At 43.6% G+C, this 23,646-nt stretch overlaps 1 protein-coding gene across 1 annotated transcript in view; it reads right to left on the bottom strand.

The window, feature by feature from the left end:
• The window catches only part of LOC141917774 (potassium/sodium hyperpolarization-activated cyclic nucleotide-gated channel 1-like), a 306,083-nt gene extending 282,847 nt beyond the window's left edge, over positions 1-23,236 (bottom strand). Inside the window, exon 1 of the mRNA XM_074811266.1 lies at positions 22,849-23,236. Within this exon, the coding sequence (XP_074667367.1) occupies positions 22,849-23,234 (386 nt within the window). The 5' untranslated portion in view covers positions 23,235-23,236. The remainder of the gene's footprint in view (positions 1-22,848) is intronic.
• Between the last annotated feature and the right edge of the window lie 410 nt (positions 23,237-23,646).

Raw genomic sequence — 23,646 nt, 5'->3', positions numbered from 1 at the left:
AGAGTGAACAGCATATCAAAGGCACTGGGTGCTGTGACTTGAGGCTACAGAGCAGTCAGGGCTTTGCTTAAGATCACATTTTTCTGAGTTTCCAGAAAGATCATGAAAATCTGATTATTTTTATTTTTTTTAAAAAAGAGCAAAAAGTATCAGTAGAGCTTAATGAAATTGAGTCACAAATACTTTCAGTCACGTTGTAAAGTGGAAGGCCTTTGACAAATATATTAATTTAAATCTCTTGTAAAATATCTTTCAAATCAAATGTGATGCATCTGAGACATGATTTCACTCTACACATTCAGAGAATCAAGAACTATAGAAAATTTTCACAAGCTTTCCATAGAAAACTTGCCTTCACCCTAGTTAAATATTTTGATTGACTAGCAGATGCTCAGTGAAATAAATACTCTGACATTTTTTTCCTCTCACCTTCAAACACAGCTTTATTTCTTTTGCTTCATGGGTCATCAATTCACCTAACAGAGAAATCAATGTCCTATACAGAACAAAACAATCTTAATAGAAATAGCAGTAATTTAAAACTTTATTACAACATACTGTAACAAGCACTAAACTTGGTATTATCCATGTCAGAATTAGATTCTCATAGGACATGACATCTTTCTCTTGCTGTGCAACTATATTATTCTTTTAGTAAGAGAGAGCAAAGCTAGACATGCCTGAAAACATCTGCAACTTGCAGATAATTACTGGAATGTGTTGGAAAGGACAGGAGGAAGAAGGGAAGGTTTTCTTCAAGGGACCCAAATTCTTTTCATGGTTGCACAGGTGTCTGTGCTTGAAAACTTTCTGAAAAATCATCATCATTTTTTTCACAATCTGAAAGTGAGGATATCCCTTTCTCCCAACTATCCATTTTCATTCTGCCCATCTGTGTCTCTCAAACATACACACACACCCCTTCCCTAGAAGAAAACATGCTACTTCTGGGAAAAAGGCATGCAAATTCAATATTAAATTCCTTATATTTTAACAAGAAATATTGCATTCAACATCCTCCATGGAACAAACTCTGTTTAAATGTTGCAAATATATTGTGGAGTGCTTCCATCATTCTGGCTCAAATATAACTCTGTGTATATGATCTATGAGTTGTGGCCTCTGGATGTACAATATGAAAGATGATATAAAATGCAGCAATTTTTCTATTTTAAAATTTCCAAACTTAGAATTTACCATAACCTACCTCTGTGATCACATTAATACAAATGCATTAAAATGACTAGTTGTTGGAAGTGTGGGAAAACACACATTTCCTTAACACATGGTGCCCAGAACAAACACAGGATGGGATGGAGATCCAGTGATTTGTGCTGCCATGGCACCAAGGAGGAATGAGAAGCGAGGTGGAGGCCAAGTGGTCCCGTTCTTCCACTCTTCTCAAGGAACATTTGACATGACTATGCAGATTTATCCCCTGCTCTTCCCCTTCTCTCAAGGACTGTTTTGCACAACTCTGCGGACATTATCTCTCATTCTTCCTCTTTTCCCACAAAACCAGCGCACACCTTGCACCAAGGAATGTGCTGTGTTGTTACTCAAGAACCAATGGCTTGACCACAGTCCCACCCACTCACACATACACACTTAGATAAATACTACCCCGAGTTTGTATCTAACTTGGAGGGATGATAATCGGATACCAAATCAGAGGGACAGATTGACAGGTTTGTGCTCCTCGCCCCGCTCGAGAAGGGACACCTTTTGGTAAGATTTGGTCCCTTGGCTACGCCGAGTGACTACCCAGGAATTAAGTGTGTGTGATTGCAATCTTTTTTTGTGTGTAGTGCTATATAGCCAACCTGCAGTTTGTGCATTTATCGTAGGCAATCTCAAAGAATCTGTAGATGTTGCATAAGAATAAACCGTACTATTCGTGAACCTGACTGCTTCTCTTGAATGCAACCGGACCTACAGCACATGGGCTGTTCGTGCATCTGGTGTCAGGCCTATAGTTACAGCCATAATTGGCATAGCTATTAAGAGATAAGTCCAGCTGCCCCTAGCCCCTCTAATCTCTGAGGACCGGCTAGAATGCAAGGGGATTCATCTCTTACCAAATTAATTCATGTGGTGGTTTAGCCCCTGTCGGAGTCTGAGACCACACGGCCGCTACCCCTCCCCCACAAAGGGAGTGAAATACAAAGCCCCAAGACTGAAATAAGGAAAGGTTTAATACAATAATGCAATAGCAACACAACAAACAACAACAATAACAATAACAGTAATAGTGATAGCAATGAACAGAGCAAAATAGCTACCAAATACAGCAGTGAGAGGAGCAGATGTACAAAACCACGAGTGCACCGCGCTCCCGTGCCAGGAAATGTGACCTGCCAGGATGTGACGTCCGCATGGTATCTGAATAACCCGGCTAGAGCTCCCCCCCACTGCTGGGGAAACTTAACCCTATCCTGGCTAAACCAGGACATAATCCACCCCTTTATTCTATACCATGTGCGTCACATCCAGCTGCCACTTAGCAATTAGCATTGACAAGGAAAAATTAACAAAAGCACAGTATGACTCACGGTGTGTTTTCACCCACAATCAAGTCCCCTTGTGGCACGCATCGGACCTCTCCATCCTTCTGCATCACCCACCAGGTGCACCCAGGTTCTTGAGCAAAAACAATCCCGTGGATGGGTTCGCCTTTGCCCGGCGCAGGACTAACCCAGACCATTTTTCCCAGCAGGTCCCTCATGCGCACCACAGGGACTTTATCCCCGTCCACAACATGTGGAAGTTTTGACTGAGCCGGGCCAGCTCGATTGGCAGATCCTCTTGTGTTGACTAACCAAGTGGCCTTTGTCAGATGTGTGTCCCAGTGTTTGAAGGTTCCACCCCCCATTGCTCTCAATGTAGTTTTTAACAGTCCATTGTAGCGCTCGATCTTCCCAGAGGCTGGTGCGTGGTAGGGGATGTGGTAGACCCACTCAATGCCGTGTTCTTCTGCCCAGGCATCTATGAGGTTATTTCAGAAGTGAGTCCCGTTGTCCGACTCAATCCTCTCTGGGGTGCAGTGTTGCCACAGGACTCGCTCTTCAAGGCCCAGGATGGTGTTCCGGGCGGTGGCGTGGGACACTGGATAAGTTTCGAGACATCCAGTGGTTGCTGCCACCATTGTGAGCACGTGGTGCTTGCCTTGGCGGGTCTGTGGCAGTGTGATGTAGTCGATCTGCCAGGCCTCTCCATACTTATATTTCATCCATCGATCTTCATTCCGCTGGGGCTTCACCCGTTTGGCTTGTTTGATTGCAGCACACGTCTCACATCCGTGGATGATCTCTGCGATGGTGTCAATGGTGAGGTCCACCCCTCGATCTCGAGCCCACCTATATGTTGCATCTCTGCCTTGGTGGCCCGAGGTCTCATGGGCCCACCGGGCTATGAACAGTTCACCTTTACGCTGCCAGTCCAAGTCCACTTGAGCCACCTCGATCTTAGCAGCCTGGTCCGCCTGCTGGTTATGTTGATGTTCATCAGTGGCTCGACTCTTGGGTATATGGGCGTCCACATGGCGCACCTTCACAACGAGGTTCTCCACCCGGGCTGCAATGTCCTGCCATACTTCAGCGGCCCAGACGGGTCTGCCCTTGCGTTGCCAGTTGTTCTGTTTCCATTGCTGCAACCACATCCACAGGGCACTTGCCATCACCCACAAGTCACTGTAGAGATAGAGCCTCGGCCACTTTTCTCGCTCAGCAATCTCCAAAGCCAATTGGATGGCTTTCACCTCTGTGAACTGGCTCGATTCCCCTTCTCCCTCAACAGCTTCAGTGGTTTCTCGTGTGGGATGCCACACCGCAGCCTTCCATCGTCGATGTTTTCCCACAATGCGGCAAGACCCATCAGTGAACAGGGCATATTGTTTTTCTTCCTCTGGCAGCTCGTTATATGGTGGGGCCTCCTCAGCACGTTTCACCTCTTGTTCTGGTGACATCCCAGCATCTTTGCTGTCTGGCCAGTTCATGATCATTTCCACTAATCCTGGGCGGTCGAGGTTCCCTATTCGAGCCCGTTGTGTTATCAATGCAACCCATTTACTCCACGTGGCATCTGTTGCATGATGTGTGGAGGGAGCCTTTCCTTTGAACATCCATCCCAGCACCGGCAGTCGAGGTGCCAGGAGGAGCTGTGTCTCAGTGCCGACCACTTCTGAGGCAGCTCGAATTCCTTCATACGCTGCCAGTATCTCCTTCTCAGTCAGGGTATAGTTAGCTTCAGAGCCTTTGTATCCCCGGCTCCAAAAGCCTAGAGGTCGGCCTCGGGATTCCCCATCTGCTCTCTGCCAAAGGCTCCAGGAAGGGCCATTCTCCCCGGCTGCGGTGTAGAGCACGTTCTTCATCTCCTGCCCTGTCCGGACTGGCCCGAGGGCCACTGCCTGGGTAATCTCCTGCTTAATTTGTTCAAAGGCTTGTTGTTGCTCTGGGCCCCATTTAAAATCGTTCTTCTTGCGGGTTACGTGGTAGAGAGGGCTCACAATCAGGCTGTAGTTTGGGATGTGCATCCTCCAGAACCCCACAGCGCCCAGGAAAGATTGAGTCTCCTTTTTAGTGGTTGGTGGGGCCATGGCTGTTATCTTGTTTATCACCTCCATTGGGATGTGGCGACGCCCATCTTGCCATTTTATTCCTAGGAACTGAATCTCCCTTCCAGGCCCCTTAACTTTCTGTCGCTTGATGGCAAAACCAGCCTTCAGGAGGATTTCAATTATCTTCTTTCCTTTCTCAAAGACTTCTTCAGCTGTGTCCCCCCATACAATGATATCATCAATGAACTGCAGGTGTTCTGGAGCCCCACCTTTCTCCAGTGCAGTATGGACCAGTCTATGGCAAATGGTGGAGCTGTGTTTCCACCCCTGGGGCAATCGATTCCAGGTGTACTGGATACCCCTCCAAGTGAATGCAAACTGTGGCCTGCACTCTGGTGCTATTGGGATGGAGAAGAACGCGTTAGCGATGTCAGTTGTGGCGTACCACTTGGCTGCCTTCGACTCCAGCTCATACTGGAGCTCTAGCATGTCCGGCACTGCAGCGCTCATCCCTGGCGTAACTTCATTCAGGCCACGGTAGTCCACAGTCAGTCTCCATTCGCCATTAGGTTTTCTCACTGGCCATATAGGGCTGTTGAAAGGTGAATGAGTCTTGCTGATCACCTTCTGGCTTTCTAGTCGACGGATCAGCTGATGGATGGGGACCAGGGAATCTCGGTTAGTGCGGTACTGCCGCCGGTGCGCCATCTTGGTGGCAATTGGCACTCGCTGCTCTTCAAACTTAAGCAACCCCACCACCGAGGGGTCCTCTGAGAGGCCGGGTAAGGTGGACAATTGCTCAACCTCCTCCAGGGCAGCTATACCAAAGGCCCACTGGTACCCTTTTGGGTCTTTAAAGTACCCTCTCCTGAGATAGTCTATACCTAGGATGCACGGGGCATCTGGGCCAGTCACAATGGGGTGCTTATGCCAGTCCTTCCCAGTTAAGCTTACTTCAGCTTCTAATAGGGTCAGCTGTTGGGACCCCCCTGTCACTCTGGAGATGCAGATGGATTCGACCCCACTGTGGCTTGATGGCATCAGGGTGCACTGTGCGCCAGTGTCTACCAAGGCCTTATATTCTTGTGGTTCTGATGTGCCAGGCCATCGGATCCACACCTTCCAGTAAATCTGATTATCTCTTTCCTCCACCTGGCTGGAGGCAGGGCCCCTCTAATCCTGCTCACCATCACTCCCTTGATCTAAGAGTGACTCCTGCAAGAATGACTTCCTGGTCCCCTCAAGAGGGTCAAGCATACTGTTGGCCATTCTATTCTGTCTGGGGGATTTCTGACTAGACACTGGAGCTGCATCTCTCTTGGAAGACTCCCCTTTCATGGTGGTCTTCCCTTTCAGTTGCTGTACTCGTGCAGCTAGGGCGGAAGTGGGCTGTCCATGCCACCTTCTCATGTTTTCCCCATTGTCGCGGAGGAAGAACCACAGGGTGCCCCGTGATGTGTGTCTTCCACTGCCCTTCTCTTGGGTGGCCTGCTTCTAATAGCTGAGACATCGGCCCGTGCAGGTGGAACGTAGGACATGTCCTGTTCCACTTTCTGGAGCCTCTGAGACAGTTCCTCTACAGCTGAAACCAAAGCATGTTGGGAGGAAGGGAGACTTCCCTCATATTGCCGGAGCTGCATAGTCACTTCATCCACTGTCTGATTGTCTCGCCACCAGGACGCTACTGCTAATGCTTTGGAATGTCCCTCTGGTCCACTTTGCAGGAACTTCCGCCACATCAGCTGTGTACAAGGGACCTGATCTGGATCCAATGGTGACTGCTCATCATTCAGATCACCATAGACCATGTCAAACACAGCCATTTCCCTGAGGTTTTGGATGCCTTTCTCCATGTCGGTCCACTTGCCTAACCGACATAGAGAATCATCCTTGTAGGGGTACCTCTCCCTCACAGCGAGCAGGAGTCGCCTCCAAAGGCTGAGGGTTTGAGCCTGTTTCCCTATTGCCTTGTCAATACCAGCCTGCTTGGCTAAAGGTCCCACCTGCTTGGCCCCTCTCCCCTCCAATTCCAAACCAGCAGCTCCAGTAATCCAGCACCAGAGCAGCCAGGTGCAAATTTGCTCGCCTGCAATGCGGCTGTAATCCTTCCGCATATCTCGCAACTCACTGAGGGATAGAGATCGGATGGTTACCTCCGGCTCTTCCTCTTGCTCTCGTGATGGGCCTGGTTCATTATGACCCTGTACATTGCGAGGGGATTTTTTGGTATATTTGGTTTTCCGTATCGGGGCAACTGATACTGGCACTGCTTGTCCCTCTGGCTCAGCTGCTGTGCTGGTGGAGGCGACCGGTACTGGCACTGCCTGTCCCCCTGGCCCAGCTGCTGTACCAGCAGGCTCACTTTCAGACCCTGCAGCTCTTTCGCCCCCTTGAGGGCAGTGATCAGTGTTAAGGGCGATGCGGTAAGCATGGGCAAGCCCCCAGCACATCGCAGCGAGCTGCATCTCCCGGGGTTTGTCAGATTGGCCACACACCTTTTCCAAACACTCCACCAGTTTATCAGGACTCTGCACTTGTTCGGGAGTAAAATCCCAGAACGTTGGGGGTGACCACTCACTCAGGTACTTGCCCATCTTCTCCCACACACCTTGCCATTTATAACTATCTGCCCCCGGGGCAGGTTTCTGGGTGGTGCTATTGTTGGAGAAGTACCGCATGGCCCAAAACAAGATCTGGCAGACATTTAGAAAGCACAGAGCCGCAAGCACGCTGGTCTGGGTGCTCCAGGGATAGCTGAAACTCTCAAAAACTGAGAGAATCTCTTCCCCTGGCTCACCCATAGAGGGGGTGAGACCCCAAACAAAAGACCAGGCAGCAAACAGGTAGCGGTTCACCCCCACAAGCAGCGAAACGAGCCCATTATAAGCAGACAGTAACCAGTAGAGCAGAACAAGACCCTTGATACATTTTCCACCGAGAACAAACACCAGCACTAGGAGCATAGAGTGGAGATGAGGATTAATCCAGCCCCACCACGCAAGCAAATTGCCCAGCATTGCAAACATTTCTTATCAAACAATACAAGTAAAACCAGAAGAAACTACACCTAACAGATTGCTCTAACACACCTTCTCCTTTTGTCCTTATTTCAGTCTTCTCCAGCCCCACGTTGGGCGCCAAAGTTGTGGTGGTTTAGCCCCTGCCGGGGTCTGAGACCACGTGGCCGCTGCCCCTCCCCCACAAAGGGAGTGAAATACAAAGCCCCGAGACTGAGATAAGGAAAGGTTTAATACAACAGTGCAATAGCAACACAACCAACAACAACAATAACAATAACAGTAATAGTGATAGCAATGAACAGAGCAAAATAGCTACCAAATACAGCAGTTTGAAGCACGATGTACAAAACCACGAGTGCACCGCGCTCCGCGCCAGGAAAATGTGACCTGTCAGGATGTGACGTCCACATGGTATCTGAATAACCCGGCTAGAGCTCCCCCCCCACTGCTGGGGAAACTTAACCCTATCCTGGTTAAACCAGGACAATTCATTACCTTAAATGCAACATTAAATTGGTGTCATGGAAAGGATTGCCATGGATAAACTGCTGCAGGAGACAGGCTAAGCGAAACATGCAAAGGGAGTGCACAAGTAGGGGAACTTAGGGCAGTCCTACTAGCAGCACAGCATGGTGCCCACCATATCTATACTGACTCATACGCAGTCTTTAAAGGAGCAACAGAGTGGATAGGCCACTGGGCAGTTAACAATTGGCAAGTGACTAGAGTCCCAGTCTGGCAAACTGACAGCTGGAAACAATTGTTAGAAATAAGAGAACAGCGAACATTACATATTGGATGGGTGAAAGGACATGATCAATCAACATTAATAGCTGCTCGATTTAATCAACAAGTCAATAGCCTTACCCGATTGTGACAAGTGGATATTGTAAATGATGATCATGAATGGGAACACTTACTTGAGTGGCTACACATGAAACAAGGCCACACTGGACGAGCCGATCTATATTGGGAAGGTATAGCCCCAGGATGGCCTGTTTCTGTAAAATTATGTGAGCAAATAGTAACTGCCTGTTCACACTGTCGTTTACAGCTCAGCAAAGATCATCGGGGTAAAGCACCTCCCTTACACATCCGGGATGGGAAACGCTGTGGCACACCTGGCAAATAGATTACACAGGCCCTCTACGCCTCTCAGGTGGAAAAAAATATATCCTGGTAGGAGTAGAAGTTATTTCAGGAATTACCATGGCCACAGCTGTTACTGCTGCCAATGGAGAAAATACAGTCCATAGTCTGAAGGAATGGTTTAGTACCCTACCGCCTCCAGAGGAGATTCAAAGTGATAATGGAACCCACTTTTCTGCTGCAACAGTACAAGAATGGGCAAAAGAAGAAGGTATCCGCTGGGTATTTCATACTCCATATTATCCCCAGGCCAACGGTATCGTTGAGCGAACAAATGGCCTGGTCAAGCGATTTGCTAAAACCCATGAGACTGGATGGCATTTACAACTCTCCAACACCATCTATCAATTAAACAATAGATGCAGTGGAAATGGCTGTCCCAAGATGAAAGCTTTTTGTGTTCCTGCTACAACTATAGCACCTGAAGTGCATAAGAAACCTGGAGAATATCCTATGGGTTTCTACGCAGGACAACCTGTGTTAGTCAAGCTACCACAGATTGGAATGGTAGCAATGGTACCAACCACTCCAAAGAATCTCTATGCTTGGGAGGCAAAGGATAGTTCTGGAAAAATCCATTGAATCAATACCGGATGGATAATGCCCTCTTTCTAACCCACTGTGCGCTGGTTAGACAGAAGCCGAGGGATTCTTCTTTTTGTTTTTACAGGTTACCAGTAGCCCAGATGTTGGACAGCTGCACCTGGAACAAAGGACTCCCCTATACTAACCTCGAGTGTCCACAAGGATTATTAATTTTTATGTTTGGCATGATTCTGTTTTTAATTTGTATATGTGCTTGTAAACCAAACGTTTTTGGAAATGTAACTTTTCATTGTGAACAAGGATGTCAATTGCGAGTTCCACGTTCACACGTTTAGTTAGATAACGCTTGTAGTTAGGATTAGCAAACATGACATTTATAACCTGTATTGGGAAGATATGTTTTGGTTTAACGTGTTTTTATGTATTATGGAAATGGATGACACCCCACTGGAATCAAGAAAGTACTCGGCATGAGAATAGGCCAACTTTACCTGTCCAAACCACCCATGGTTTAGATGATAACTTAGTCTTAACCTTAATAAAGGGATTTGCAATTGCTCTCAACGAATCTAGTATTACTGCTTGCTTGCCCCTACCCAAATCTGTAGAAGACCCCCTTCCCATGGGTATTCTTCCCACAGATATAGCAGGAACTCTGCTAAGATTGTGGAATACATGTGGTATCCTCCACATAATAAATGCAACACTAGTGAAGTGTCACTTCTTCACATTGGCCGGTTTTGCGCTAGCCAAATGGATTACTTCTGCAGTTGTGTTGTCCTACTCTATGCATAAAACTTTTTCCTCATCTGAACGTACTTCAGTTTGCAAAGCTTTAGGAAGGCAAAAGGTTGGGTTTGGGTTTTGTTCTGTTTTTAAAAGATAAACTATCTCCTGAAACTGTTGATTTATATTCTTTATTCCCCTCTATTTCTGCTCTGACAGGTTTTAGCTTCTGTTAAGTAAACACAAATAAGGAATCTTGCAAAGCTGAAACAGTCCCTTTTGTGGCTCACCCCTTTCAATTGTAAAGCACACACTACAGTAGAGTACTAATAGTATCTCCTACACTTCAAGCGCTGAGGTTGAAGGGCAGAAATATTACTAAGTAGAAGCCTGTGACACTTTCTCAGGTGAAAATTTCAACAAAATTTGCTATTATTTTTTCATTTAAAACACATCAAGCTTAATGAACTTTCACTGATTTAGCTAGGTAACCAGCTGAAGCAGCAGAAAGGCTTTCTCTACCTGCCTGAGACTGGTCAGTCTGGGATGAGACAGAGGATAAAGTTCTGAAAACTCTGTTTCCCTGACTGAATTATGAGCACAATCTGCACAATCAAAATATATAGTATGACAGAAATGGAACATGAAGCATATTCAACTTATTCTGATATACTAATTCAGAAAATGCACAGCACCCATGGGTGACATTTTTAAAAAATCATTTTTACCATTTATGGGTCCTTATGGCTAGGATTCTGAAAGATGTTCAGCCACAGAGTTTAGATGCTTACAAGTATCTAGGTCCCTAACTCATTCTGAAATCCAAAGACAGATAGGCTCCTGACTTCCATCTCGTATCTTCATCTAACATCCTATAGATTTGAACACTCTGTGCAGAGGACTGGGTAAAATTTACATTTTTAAAGCTGTTTCAGAAATGGAAAACTTTGTATTGGAAACATGAAGCCAAGTTAAATATCATAGTCCATTTGCTCATTTTGCCAGTGGCATAAAATCAGTATGTACATTCAACATTAAGATGAGCTGCAATTCAGTGACACTTCATAGAATCACAGAATCACAGAATCACAGAATCATTCAGGTTGGAAAAGACCCTTGGGATCATCGAGTCCAACCATCAGCCCTACTCTACAAAGTTCTCCCCTACACCACATCCCCCAACATCTCATCTAAACGACCCTTAAACACATCCAGGGATGGTGACTCCACCCCCTCCCTGGGCAGCCTATTCCACTGTCTGACCACTCTTGCTGTGAAACATTTTTTCCTAATGTCCAGTCTGAACCTCCCCTGTTGCAGTTTAAAGTTATTCCCTCTTGTTCTATCGCTAATTACCTGTGAGAAGAGACCAGCACCAACCTCTCTACAATGTCCTTTCAGGTAGTTGTAGAGAGTGATGAGGTCTCCCCTCAGCCTTCTCTTCCTCAAACTGAACAGTCCCAGCTCCCTCAATCTCTCCTCATAGGATTTATTCTCCAGGCCCTTCACCAGCTTCGTTGCCCTCCTCTGCACTCGCTCCAGCACCTCAAGATCTCTCTCGTATTGAGGTGCCCAAAACTGGACACAATACTCCAGGTGTGGCCTCACCAGTGCAGAGTACAGGGGGACTATCACCTCCCTACTTCTGCTGGTCACACTATTTCTAATACAAGCCAGGATGCCGTTGGCTTTCTTGGCCACCTGGGCACGCTGCCGGCTCATGTTCAGCTGCTTGTCAGTTAGAACCCCCAGATCCTTCTCTTCCAGACAGCTCTCCAGCCACACCTCCCCAAGCCTGTAGCGATGCATGGGGTTGTTGTGGCCCAAGTGCAGGACCTGGCACTTGGCCTTGTTGAAGCTCATCCCGTTAACGTTGGCCTTCATGGAATTACAAGTCAGTAGCCCCAGCAGGAACATCTGCTACCATTTTACGCAGATTCATCGTACCTGTGTTCCTGGGCTATAAAGCTAGCTCTCCTTCCCTGAACCAAATCTGAACTCCATCGCACTATAAGAAGCAAGTGTGGAAGTTCACTGCAGCTTTCCCAGAAGGGAAAAAACAGCTATCCTAGAAAGATAAATTTGGTCTATCCTGTCAAGAATGTAAAAGTTGTCTGCAGCTTAGAAATGATAGAAACAATCATGGTCAAATCAAGCAATGTTAATACAGTCCTTGGGAATGAGGGTAGTGGTGGTGGTGGAAATTGCTGAATAACACTGACAGGTCATATAATACTGAAGGAGTATTCTTCAGACCTGTCTTAACAAGAATCATCTTTCACCAAAAGAAAATTTGTCTACATATGAATGACAGAGCACAGCATACAGGCAGACTACAGGAAAATGTACCTTTAGGAAACAAGAACAGAGGCATTTTTATCTTCAGTTTAAAAGAGAAGCAAGAAATTTTAAACTCATAGCTAATATCTTTAAATAGCAAACTAAAACCCAGGACATTTAATTGGATTCAGTCATCATTTATGTTGTATTTAGATTTCTTCTTCTGTTCCAGTGAGATCAGCCATGATAATAAATTCATTACTTCAATAAATACACAATAAGTACATGTACAAATCCTACCCAACTTTTCAACACCTAGCAGTATATAATTGCATTTAATATTCTGTTCCAAATTTCAATAAACACCTATAAGTTAGTAAAAACATTCATTTCAGATATTTGCTGACAAGATGTATGCAATTAAAAGTTGGGTTTGGTCATGTGGGCACCTAAATTAGGTTACTTCTCTCTCATTTGTCCCATACATGCAACGTCTATCGCTTAATAAGCCATCAGATTTCAGACATTTTCAATTTTGACCCTTTTTAAATGCTCTGTTTGATTGTCTACCATCCAGAAGTGCTTACTTTTGATACCACACTCCCTTTGCATTACAGAAGTGTGTTTCTTATAATTATATCTTAGATGTATGCAACACTAGAATTCCCAAGCTGGTAATAAATGGGATGAGGGGACAATTTGGGCAAAGTATCTTGTTACTAGGTCTATGGTGACAGCATGTTCAATTGCATCATGTGCATTCTGAACAGAAAGCTGCCAACCTGCCCAAGTCATGGAAAATAGAAAATATGCACACAATTACTTTTTTTTTAATTATTAAGAGGTATTTATTTACAAACTCCAAGACACTGTGAAGAATACCTAGGCTAACTTCTCCCTGCTAGTTTGAACTAACAGCTCAGTATCTCCTAGCTAACAGACTCAGTAAGAATGAAAAACTGTATAGCAGAGCTAACAAATTTAAAAAAAAAAAAATCAATGCATCATTTCCATTTATATAAAGGAATTAATTATATCTTCAGGAAGGGATGTAGGAGGGGGAAGGAAAAACAGGATGAGGGAAACGAGAAGTTGTTTTACAAAACAAAACTAAACCAACTACGCAACTGATCTGTCAGGGACTACATCACCATGTCCTTGCTAACTTTCAAATGAGAATTGCAAGTTGTCTATAGCAGGATTTCACTACCTGAAAAATAAACCATTAGAAATGCTACAAATAAAAGAAATCAAAAGCAGGATTCAGTATTTAAGGATTCACCTAGATAACAGTTTCCATAAACAATGGGGGGACAGCTCTGAAAAACAGGAAATCTCTGAAGTATACTTGGTAAGGTGGGTACCCAATTATTAACTAAAGCTTGAGGTATATGCTTTATTTATTTTACTACTTATGTTTTGTTTCCAAGTTTTTGTCTGACAGACTAATCCCTAGTTGGAGCAAGGGAATCTTTGTGTTACTACTGAGCTTGTCTGGCAGTGAAGACAAGGTGAGCCAGAGTGACAGACAAGCTTGTCTGTGTTATCTTCACTGAGAAATCAAGTGCAAACAAGCATATATGCAGCCATCTCAAGGAAACTGTAGCCCAGGATGTGTTTGGGGAACCCAGAAGCTTGCAAGTATGTACTGTCAGGCAATAATAGGATGTTTTAGGGGATAGTATTGCCTACTACTGGTGTCATAGTAATTTCTCTACCAGACAGTAATCATAAATCTATCTGGAATGAACAAATAGACAGAAGTCACTTAAGAGCCTGATGGAAAGGCTCTCAGTAGTCATGTAAAAGCTTAATTGCATCCCCATGGTTTTCCACCCATACTTTTATTCCATCTCCTGGGTAGAGTTGTATAGATTTTACTATATATATATATATCTATCTATCTTATAAAGGTTCTGTATATTGTCCATAGCTTTGACCTAGAGCAAGTTAGAATAATCATTTATCATTAGGATCCTATGATATATTACCCTAAATTTACTGCATCTACAGATTTGCTTAAAGTTCAGATCATATCAGAACAACGCTGCATATTGCTGCAGTCATGCCAAAGAGATGTGCTGCTTTGAGGATCTGGTAAGTTATTGTAAGATACAACAGAACCAGTCAAGGAAATATCAATACTTCCATACTTTACTCTGCTGACAGGAGAGAAAAATCTGGAGGCAACCAGAATACACTACATATAGAATTGGAAGATTTGATATCATGAGGGCCCATTTTATTTCTGTGGGTCTCTTCACATACTGAAGGTTCAGCACAAGCATAAGCTTTGGTGGATTGTAGACTAAGAACTGGATGAAAAACTAAAAAAACACCATGCAGTCAAAGCAATTTTTATGTATATTGGCTATTTTACATCATTAATAAAAACCCACCTTATTCCTGACAGTAACAGACTTGACTATCATTTTCTATATTAAACTAGCTTTGACTGTGAGCATAAAGCAATCTGTGGTTTTTAGCTGAAAGCAAAATATCTTAATAAGATTTTTTTAATAAATATGATGTTTTTAGAGATAGAAAATGTATTAATGTCATCAGCATGCTAAATTCCAATAGTGTATCAAATTATTTGTTAAATAACATGCTTCATTAGATAAGACATCCACATAAACAGCACAGAAGTTAATAAAATAAGAACAAAGTTCTATTCTTAGCTACATGCTGCAACTCCAGTTGTGGGAATTTCACTGGCATAAATAAGAATGGGTTTGGTTTTTGTCTGTTTGGTTGGTTTTTTAATATATAATGGAAACAGACTGCATTTCTTTTGTAATCAAATGAATATTTTCAGAACACAAGTTTATTCCAGACTTGCTCTGGTTGCATTGCAAACCAAAGCAATAAGATTATTTCAAAATATCATGCAGATTGCCTGAATCTGACTATGATCAGATTAAAAGATATTAGCAGAGATTTTATGGAAGCTAAATGACAGTGTCCTTGAGGGAGTACTGACATTGACTCCAGCTGATACAGTTCTTGGTCATTAACATACCTTACTATGTGTCTAGAATGAGCCCTCCAATAATTAGAGCTGAATACACTATGTTTTTTAAAATTAAATCATGCCTCTGGGAAAGAATCAGGGAATAGACAGCTAAAGGACTTTCAAGCAATTAAGAACTGTACTGTCAGCTTAAAATTAAACATTGCAAAGTAGGTTAAGAGTTTTTTTCTCTCTCAATAATTGGATGTTGACATAGAAAACGGCTCTCAGGCATGCTGTTCAGTGAAACCAGAGGTGAGAAGATACCCCTTATTTACAACCAAATGAAGTAAGTTTCTCTACTAATTTTCTTAAGTCAAACTGAGCCTTCAAACCAAGCCTTTCAAAAAAGCTGACAAAGCTTAATTAAATATTACGGTGTCACTGATCTTAGAAAGGTAGACAGAAATGCAGAGGTAAAGATTCATACTTTTTAAGTGACCTCTGATTTCATGTCTCTATTTCTAAGTACTCTGAAAAACCTACCCCAGACTGAACAATCAGAAACCGAGCCACTCAAATTTTAACTTGATTATATAATCATAAAAAAGCCTAAGCAACTTATCAAACATTATGCATTTCTTTTATTCAGCTTTGTAGTCACCAAAACTGTCAAACCAAATCCTATATCCAGATCTTTATTTACTATTCCATGCTTTTACGTAGTATTCCAATTCATAGTTCCCTCCATACAGTCAAGTCCAAGAAACCTAATATAAAGAAAAACCTTTTACTGACATGATTATAATCATTGTTTATTTTGATGAGCTAACAAATAAAGTTCCAGTACACATTCAAAAATGTGTAGTCTTGCTAAAATAACCAATGGGAATAACAGAATCAGTACTTTTCCCCCCATGAGCCCAAGCATGATGCTGATCTTGAGATGTAAATTTTGATATGTGTATACATAGAGATAATATTAATCAAGCACTTTTTTCTCACTACAGTCAAAACAAAAAAATTAGAAAACTGAAGATGAAGTCTCATGATATTGAGCATTTCGGGTCAAAGTTTAAAGACTCGCATATAACACCCCCAAAGCATCATCTTTTAGATTACCCGTAGGAATTCTGTAATATTTTGGTTTGGTTTGTCGTTTTGGGTTTTTTTAAACATCTCAAAATCATGGTGAATACATTTGCCTTTATTTTGATTGTGAGGAAGCTGAATATTCTAGAATTAAGCATCCTGGAAAAAAAATGTACTTGTGTACTTCTTCATAGGTGCTGCAGGTGATCTTCAAAACATCCCAAGTTAAATTAAAAGTACCTCAAAGAACTGAGGAATTACTTGAGTTATGCTTACTGAGCTCTTTCTCTGCTGTAAACATTACTCTGTGTTCAAGTATATAACATGTCCAAAGTTTGAAAGAAGATGTAGTGAATGGACTGTTATTCCAGGACTAGAATGGACATAATAAATATTGGGAAATGCTCAACATATATGTGAGCTCAAACTATAGATTAGTATTCTGCATTCATTATCCAGAGACAGAAGGATGTCTTATCAATAAAATTAATTGCTTTTGTTGAACAAATAAAGGCATAAACCTGCCCACATCCCCTAGAGGTCTGGAAGGCGAGTAGCTGCTGCACCAACCTCAGGTGGACTTGGCTGGCTTTCTTTTGTGGTTCTTGAAGAAAATTTCAAAGAGGACAAGAACACATGACCCTCATGAGCCCTAAAGTACTACACTTCTACATATCCATTTTCACTAATACATGCTCATAACTGGTACAAAAAGAAATGCCAGTAGCAAGCTTTAGTCAAATAGATTCTATAACAAATGAATCAGTGACAGCCAATGATGAGACATTATTCAATATTAAAAATAATAGGAACTGAAGATGATAAAGAACCTAATGCATTTCTGGCCCATATTCCACATCAAAGCATTTCCAATAGAATATTTCGTTGCTTATTTTTGGTCCTGCTTCCTAAATGTCTAATTTTATTTCTTGCTGCAATTTCACCCCATTTCTTTCACCCCAAATTCTTTCCTCTTTGTAACACCCATTTATGCATTTGAGGACCGTTATCATATTTCTCTTCAGCCTACCTTTATGGGAGTTGCATTTTACCTGGGGAACTATTATAAAGCTTAATATATAACATACTGTCAGAAAGAATTTTTTGACATTATAAATGCATTGTTTAGATTAATGCTACAATTTTGTCATTTTATCCTTTGGGACATTTACAGAAGTGCAAAAATTGTTGGAATGCAGAAAATAAAAAGTCAAGCACTGCTAATAATCTTTTAAATACTAAACGGTTCTCTATGTTTAGTCACATACAAAGAGTGAATGCTCATGTAATAGGAATAGTCTAACTGTATGAAGTTTTTCTTTAATAGAAATAAAAATTATAATCACCACATTAGTATTTGAAAATGATACATGAAAGACAGCCCTAGCTAAAACTCTGCTTCAGTCATAAAAACATAAATAAATTTAAAAAAAATAAATTGGTTTGTGCAAGGAATGTATACAGTATAATTATAAATCCTGATTATCAGTTTACTAGCAAATAATTCAAAAGTCTCAATACTGTAAGAGAACCTAATGACAAATCCTGAGCAACAAGACTGAGATTACCTTTAGAATTCAAAACTACAGATATTTCATACTCCTACATTACCAGTGACATAATGTACCCATTAAAACCCACACTAATTTGTAACTGATCTATTTAATATAAAGCAACATGATTTATATACTTAATTTTACATACATATATCTATATCGATTACATTTAAGTATGATACAACACGTTTTTTCTTCATCACATATAATATTACTTTCAAACTCTATTGCTCTGTAAAAGCCTAAGTATGTAACAGCTCACAAAAAGATAAATCTCATTAGCTTCATCTGAGACATTACAGACATGTGACAAAAGAGAGGGACAAAGTGCTTACCCTAAGCTTCTTAAAATATAAATTATAGGTATAACACATAGAGTGAAGACTGGTCCCAAGGAAGAACAGGTTTTAAATCAGTACATGCACAAATTTTAGAAATACGTATATGAGCTGCACATATAACATACACAGTCTACCACATTAGGGTAACTCCTGCTAGTCAAAGGCAGGTCCAAAAGATATGTACAAATTAAAAAGAAAGTTGATGCATAAGGCAAATGTAAGTTCAAAATTGAGAGAAGTATAATAAAAAATAAGGCACACTAATATGTTGCAATTATGACTTACACTTTGGCACATACTTAACTGAAAAATTAAGCTGCACATGTGCATGACAACATGGATGAGTTGCATAAAACTGCACAATATAAGAGAATATTTTTAATAGCAACAGACAAAAATATTCTTCCATAAGTACCTAGATGTACATATGCAAATATTATTGTGTCTTTCACCCTGATTAAAACCTGACATTAAATTTACTTACAAGGTAGCATCAGTAGGGCTTTATATGATTTATAAAGGTTTATGATAAACCTCATAGGTTTACATGATAACCCTCAAATGTGTATACAAAAAGGTTTTGAAACTGGAATGACACACATTAAAAAAATCTGGCATACCTTTACTATTCACTATGCTCTGAAATTTTCTGTTCAAGTTTTATAATTAACTCTGCCTTTACTTTTCTGTTATCATCAAAATAAGGCTTTGTGCTCCTTGAATAGATGAGAAGTTACCCAGATTCTCCCAATATAAGATGGTAATAGTTTATTGCTATTGTTGCAAATCAGTTCACACTTTATATTCATCTATATAGGAAAAAGATCTTCAGCATTGCCTGCATTGCACCTCCTTATCCACTACTCTGCCATATAATTCCACATCACAGTCTTACTTCACTTCATCTGGAATCCAATTAAAATTTCTGTCCCCACTTTCAGTCAAAGGCTGTTCCCAAACGTCAAATTAAGAACTGTAACCATCAGAGTGTGAAGGCTACATTTATACACACACATATTATTCTCACTCAGTCTTTCTCATACATAGCTCTTTCTTGTCAAAAGATTCCTCTCCCTTGTGACTCTGGAGGTAGTAACTGATTTCTTTTTAGAACACTTACTACAGATGCCCTATCTGATGTGGTAATAAAAACAAGATTTCCATGACAGCGCAAGTTTCTCTGTGTACTCATAGACGGGAGGGAGGGAGGGAGATGCCACAGGGCTGGACCCAACAGCGTTAAAGAAACTCCTGATGTGGCTAAGGACACTGATTAATTAATTGTCTTAAAAATCAGCCACATACATTTCCATTAATACCAGAAGGCCGTAATATATAAAAGTCACCCGAAGCCCATGTCCACCACAATTTTGCTATGAAATGAGTGAAACACGTATGGCAGCAGCAGAACCATGTGCAGTTGCTTGCATCTCCCGTTGGCTTCCTGCTGCTCTCATCCAGTGGCTGCGAGGCCATGGGGCTGGTTCAGTGATGCTCTCCCATGGGCTTATTCTGCACACAAGCAGGGATGACCAGAGGCACTTGGTATCTCACAGAAAGCATGCAGGACTTCAATAAACTAACAAAAACACTGACAATAAATTCACTTTTGTGAGTCATACAATTACACAGAATTGTTTTCCAAGTTTAGAGACACAGTAATCACAGCTGCGAAGAGATAAACAGAGGTCTTTTGCTGGGTTTGATGTGCATTAGGTGCTTGATTTACATAACAGCTTTCAAATTAGACATTAACCTCAGAAGACTGAGAAGAGACAACCAGGAACAAAATGGTCCCCTTGTGGAAAAATTATGTAATACTTATTGAATTTAATTCTCCAAGGCTGTATCTGTCTGATGAAGAGCAAATTCTTCCCTGAAACACAGACAGGAGAAAGAGCCATAAAACTAGAGACCAAGCCCCACAAGGATGCGAGTAACTGATTCACAGAGCACTGAGTTTACAGACACAGCTTCCACACTCTGTTCATACCAAAAAAGGGGTGTGGGAAGGCACAGGGACACTGCCCGCCCCCCCAAATGACACAGCAAAATATTGCTCAGTGTGTAGATAAACATACTAAGTTTTATAAAATCATGAGAATTAGGTCAATAAATGTAACCAAATGCATCAAAGTATCCCAGCAAATGCATACAAGCATCCAGAACTAGAAAAAAAAAAAAAACAACAAAGAGAATCCACAGGAACCTGTACCAGAATTTTCCCATGTCTTACATGGCTAACCCAATATTCTCCTAAGTGTGCCTATATTTTAAATTTACTGTGATGTTCAGTTTCATATGTGCTACAAACACCCTAATAATAGCTAAATTTACAAACTTATCCTAAATCTTCCCATTTGGATATCATAAAATATTCAGCTTTTTTAAATTATTACCATATAAGAAGATGAATAGAATATATAGTACAACTTCTTCACACATTTCTATAAACACTGCCACCCAAAAAGAGTATTACCATTATACCAATTATTTCAGGAGAAATGACACAAACATCTCACATTTCTTACTGAAACAGTCCTACTGGCTAAAATATTGGGTCTGGATCAGGCCACATCATCCCAAGACTAATGAAAGACTATGAGCTTTATTTATAAGAAAAAACCCTCCATTCTAATAAAATAAAAACATAATAAAACCCCCAGAAAATGCAGTTAATTTAAGAATATGCAGATGACAGTCCTGAAAAGGATGCAGTGTTGTTTATTCCTACCAAAAAAAAAAAGTAAACATATGCTATGATCTCTAAACCTTCCCACATGAAAAATTAGTACAGAATTAGAAGATATTTGTGTAATGAAACAGAATCAACATACCTATTGCCTATTTCACATATCGGCTTAAAAAATTACATGGCGCAAAATATGATGCATAACCTCCTATTGCCCAAAACATCATTTGGTTGTGTACCTCACTCAGAATCCAAGCTTACAACAAAACAAGGGAGTTTACTGACAAGAATAATCTCATTCATTTTTAAGGGAATTCTCATGTGAATAAAGTTACTCGTGCACACCCCCCCCCCCCCAATCCCCTATGCATGCTACCACAGCACCAGATGTGACCTGCTACATCCCTCTCCAGCTGGCAGAAAGGGAGTGGGTGGACTCTTGTCTCTCTCCCCCCCTTAATGCACCTGCTAGTGCAGCTGAGCTGTCATGCGAGAGGGAAAAGGTACTCCAAGGAAAAGAAAGAGTGCAGCTTATTGCCTCCAGGGAGCCAGGAAAAAGCAGGGATTTGAAGCATGATTTTGAGTCATAACTGAGTGCTGCCCTGCTCCTCTGCTCTTGTAGCTGTACTGCTCTCAGGCTCAACTGCAAGATGCTGCTAGCACAGCTCACTGCATACAACCCTACTCTGAATAGTCCCACAGAAACTCGGACTTTGGAAGTATTTCCGCTCATTTCTTGAAGCATATTCTATTTAAGCCACTTTTTCTTAGAAGATCCATGTAACTATTGAACGTCTGGATTTTCCTTTTTTAAAAATGGTTTCCAATGTGATTCATGTATTGTATACATGTAGACTGTTCAATTCAAACTGTTGATCAAATATGCTTAACACCACCGATAGCTCTTCAGCAAATATCGTAGAGTGTAAAATTTACAAAGGCATATAGCCAGCTGGCATATTAGCAAAATTAAATAATCCTTCATTTAAAATGTAACTTTAACGGGAAATATATCTTCCCTGGAATTTATTTGCACTGTTTTACATGCAAATATTCCATTTTGCATACCTTCAACTTATTATGACAGCTACGTTCTAATTTAGCATCACATTTACTGCTCTGTCTCTGAAAACGTAGTTTCTCACACAGTGTTAGCTTGGATAAAGTTATTTTGCTGCAACTCTGACAAAAACGTGCTTCCTTCACGCGACACCATGAACAAGTGTTTATGCCGGGCGCTCAGGAAGGAGCCGACATGCGCCCAACGCGGCCCCCAGGATTTCAAATAAATTATTATGTTACTGTCTCTGCGTGCACCCCAGCGAGCTCTTACGCCCTTGGGCAGGGCCCTGACCCGCTCCGGCGGCGTCCCCGCCCGCTCCCTGACCAACGGACGCAGCGAATGCAGCGGCCCCCGTGACGCGACCAATCCGGGACGGCCCCGCTGCCCGTGCGGCCTTCCTGCCGCGCCGGCCGGGCGTTGCCCGCAGCCCCGCGGGGGAGGCCGGTGCGGCCCGGGTGCAGCACGCTGGAGAGCGCCGCGCCGGGCCAAGCCCCGAAGCCGCCCCACCAGCGGTGCACGGACCGCGGGGGGAAGGGCAACCGCCCCGCGCCGACTTCCAGCCCGTTCCAGGAGCACGGGAGGGGGACGGGAGAGGCAAAGTTTTAGTCGCCAAGCGGGGCAGCGAGGCACCACGGGGAGTGAGGGGAGGGGAAGGAAGGGGCGAGGCGGGGCCTGCCCAAGTGGGTGGCGAGGGGGGGAAGCCCCTCACCTCCGTGGGGCGCGGTCGGCCGCCGAGCGAGCGCCGGTGCTCGCCAATCCTCGCAAGCCGGAGCCCGCCGAAGTTTCTGCCGAGCGAGGTGCGAGGCGGCGGGAGCGCCGCCCTGCCTCCCGCGGCGGGGTCGCCCCCTGTTCGGTAGCGGGAGCCCCGGGCTCACCTGAAGTCGCTGTAGGGGTGGATGATCCAGAACCCCGCAGTTTTAACCCTTTCCTGCTCCTTCTCCACCGCCTTCTGGCTGCCGAACATGCGGAGGGAGAATTTGTTGACCCCCGGCTGCAGCATGGAGGTGAACTGCCGCTGCATGAAGCCGTACTGCCGCCGGGGCCCCTCGGCATCCTCGAAGCCCACCACGGGCTCCTCGGCCCCGCCGCCGTCCACTTTGAAGCACACCGAGTTGCCATGCTCCTTCACGCCGCCGCCGCTGCCCCCGCCGCCGGGACTGCTCTGGGCTTTCTCTGCTGTGGCCACCGGCTTGGCTGGGAAGGCGTTAGCGCTGCCATCGTTCCGACTGCCGGGAGAGGAGCTGCGCTTCCCAGCCTCCATGCTTCGAGGCGGGTGCGCCCCAGCCGCGGGAGAGCGCGGGGAAGCCTCGCCGGTGTCCTTCAGCGGCGCGGCTGGGCCGGGCTCAGCTCCGCGCCGCCCGGCATGGCCAGTGCCGCCGACTCTGAGCCACGCTCCCGCGCAGGGCTGGCACCGCTTCTCCTCGCCCGCCCCCTGCCAGCGGCCGCGCCGCCCGCCTGACATTGAGCGCCCCGGAGTCCTTGAGGGGCTGAGGAGCCCAGGCCGAGGGAAGGGGGAGGAGCCGGCGGGGAGTGCGGGCTGTGCCCTCGGGGCCGCGGCGCGCGCGTGGGCCCGGCGGCGGTTCGATATGTAGGCGCGAATGCAGTGGCTCGCGGGGCGGGAGGCCCGGCCTCCCTCCCTCCACATGGTTGTGGTAGGCGGTGCCTCCCGCCGG

This window comes from Strix aluco, chromosome W, assembly GCF_031877795.1.
Source record: "Strix aluco isolate bStrAlu1 chromosome W, bStrAlu1.hap1, whole genome shotgun sequence".
In the NCBI taxonomy this organism is placed as follows: domain Eukaryota; kingdom Metazoa; phylum Chordata; class Aves; order Strigiformes; family Strigidae; genus Strix; species Strix aluco.
Note: the sequence above shows the minus strand (reverse complement) of the source record. Positions and strands in the feature narration are given on the sequence as shown.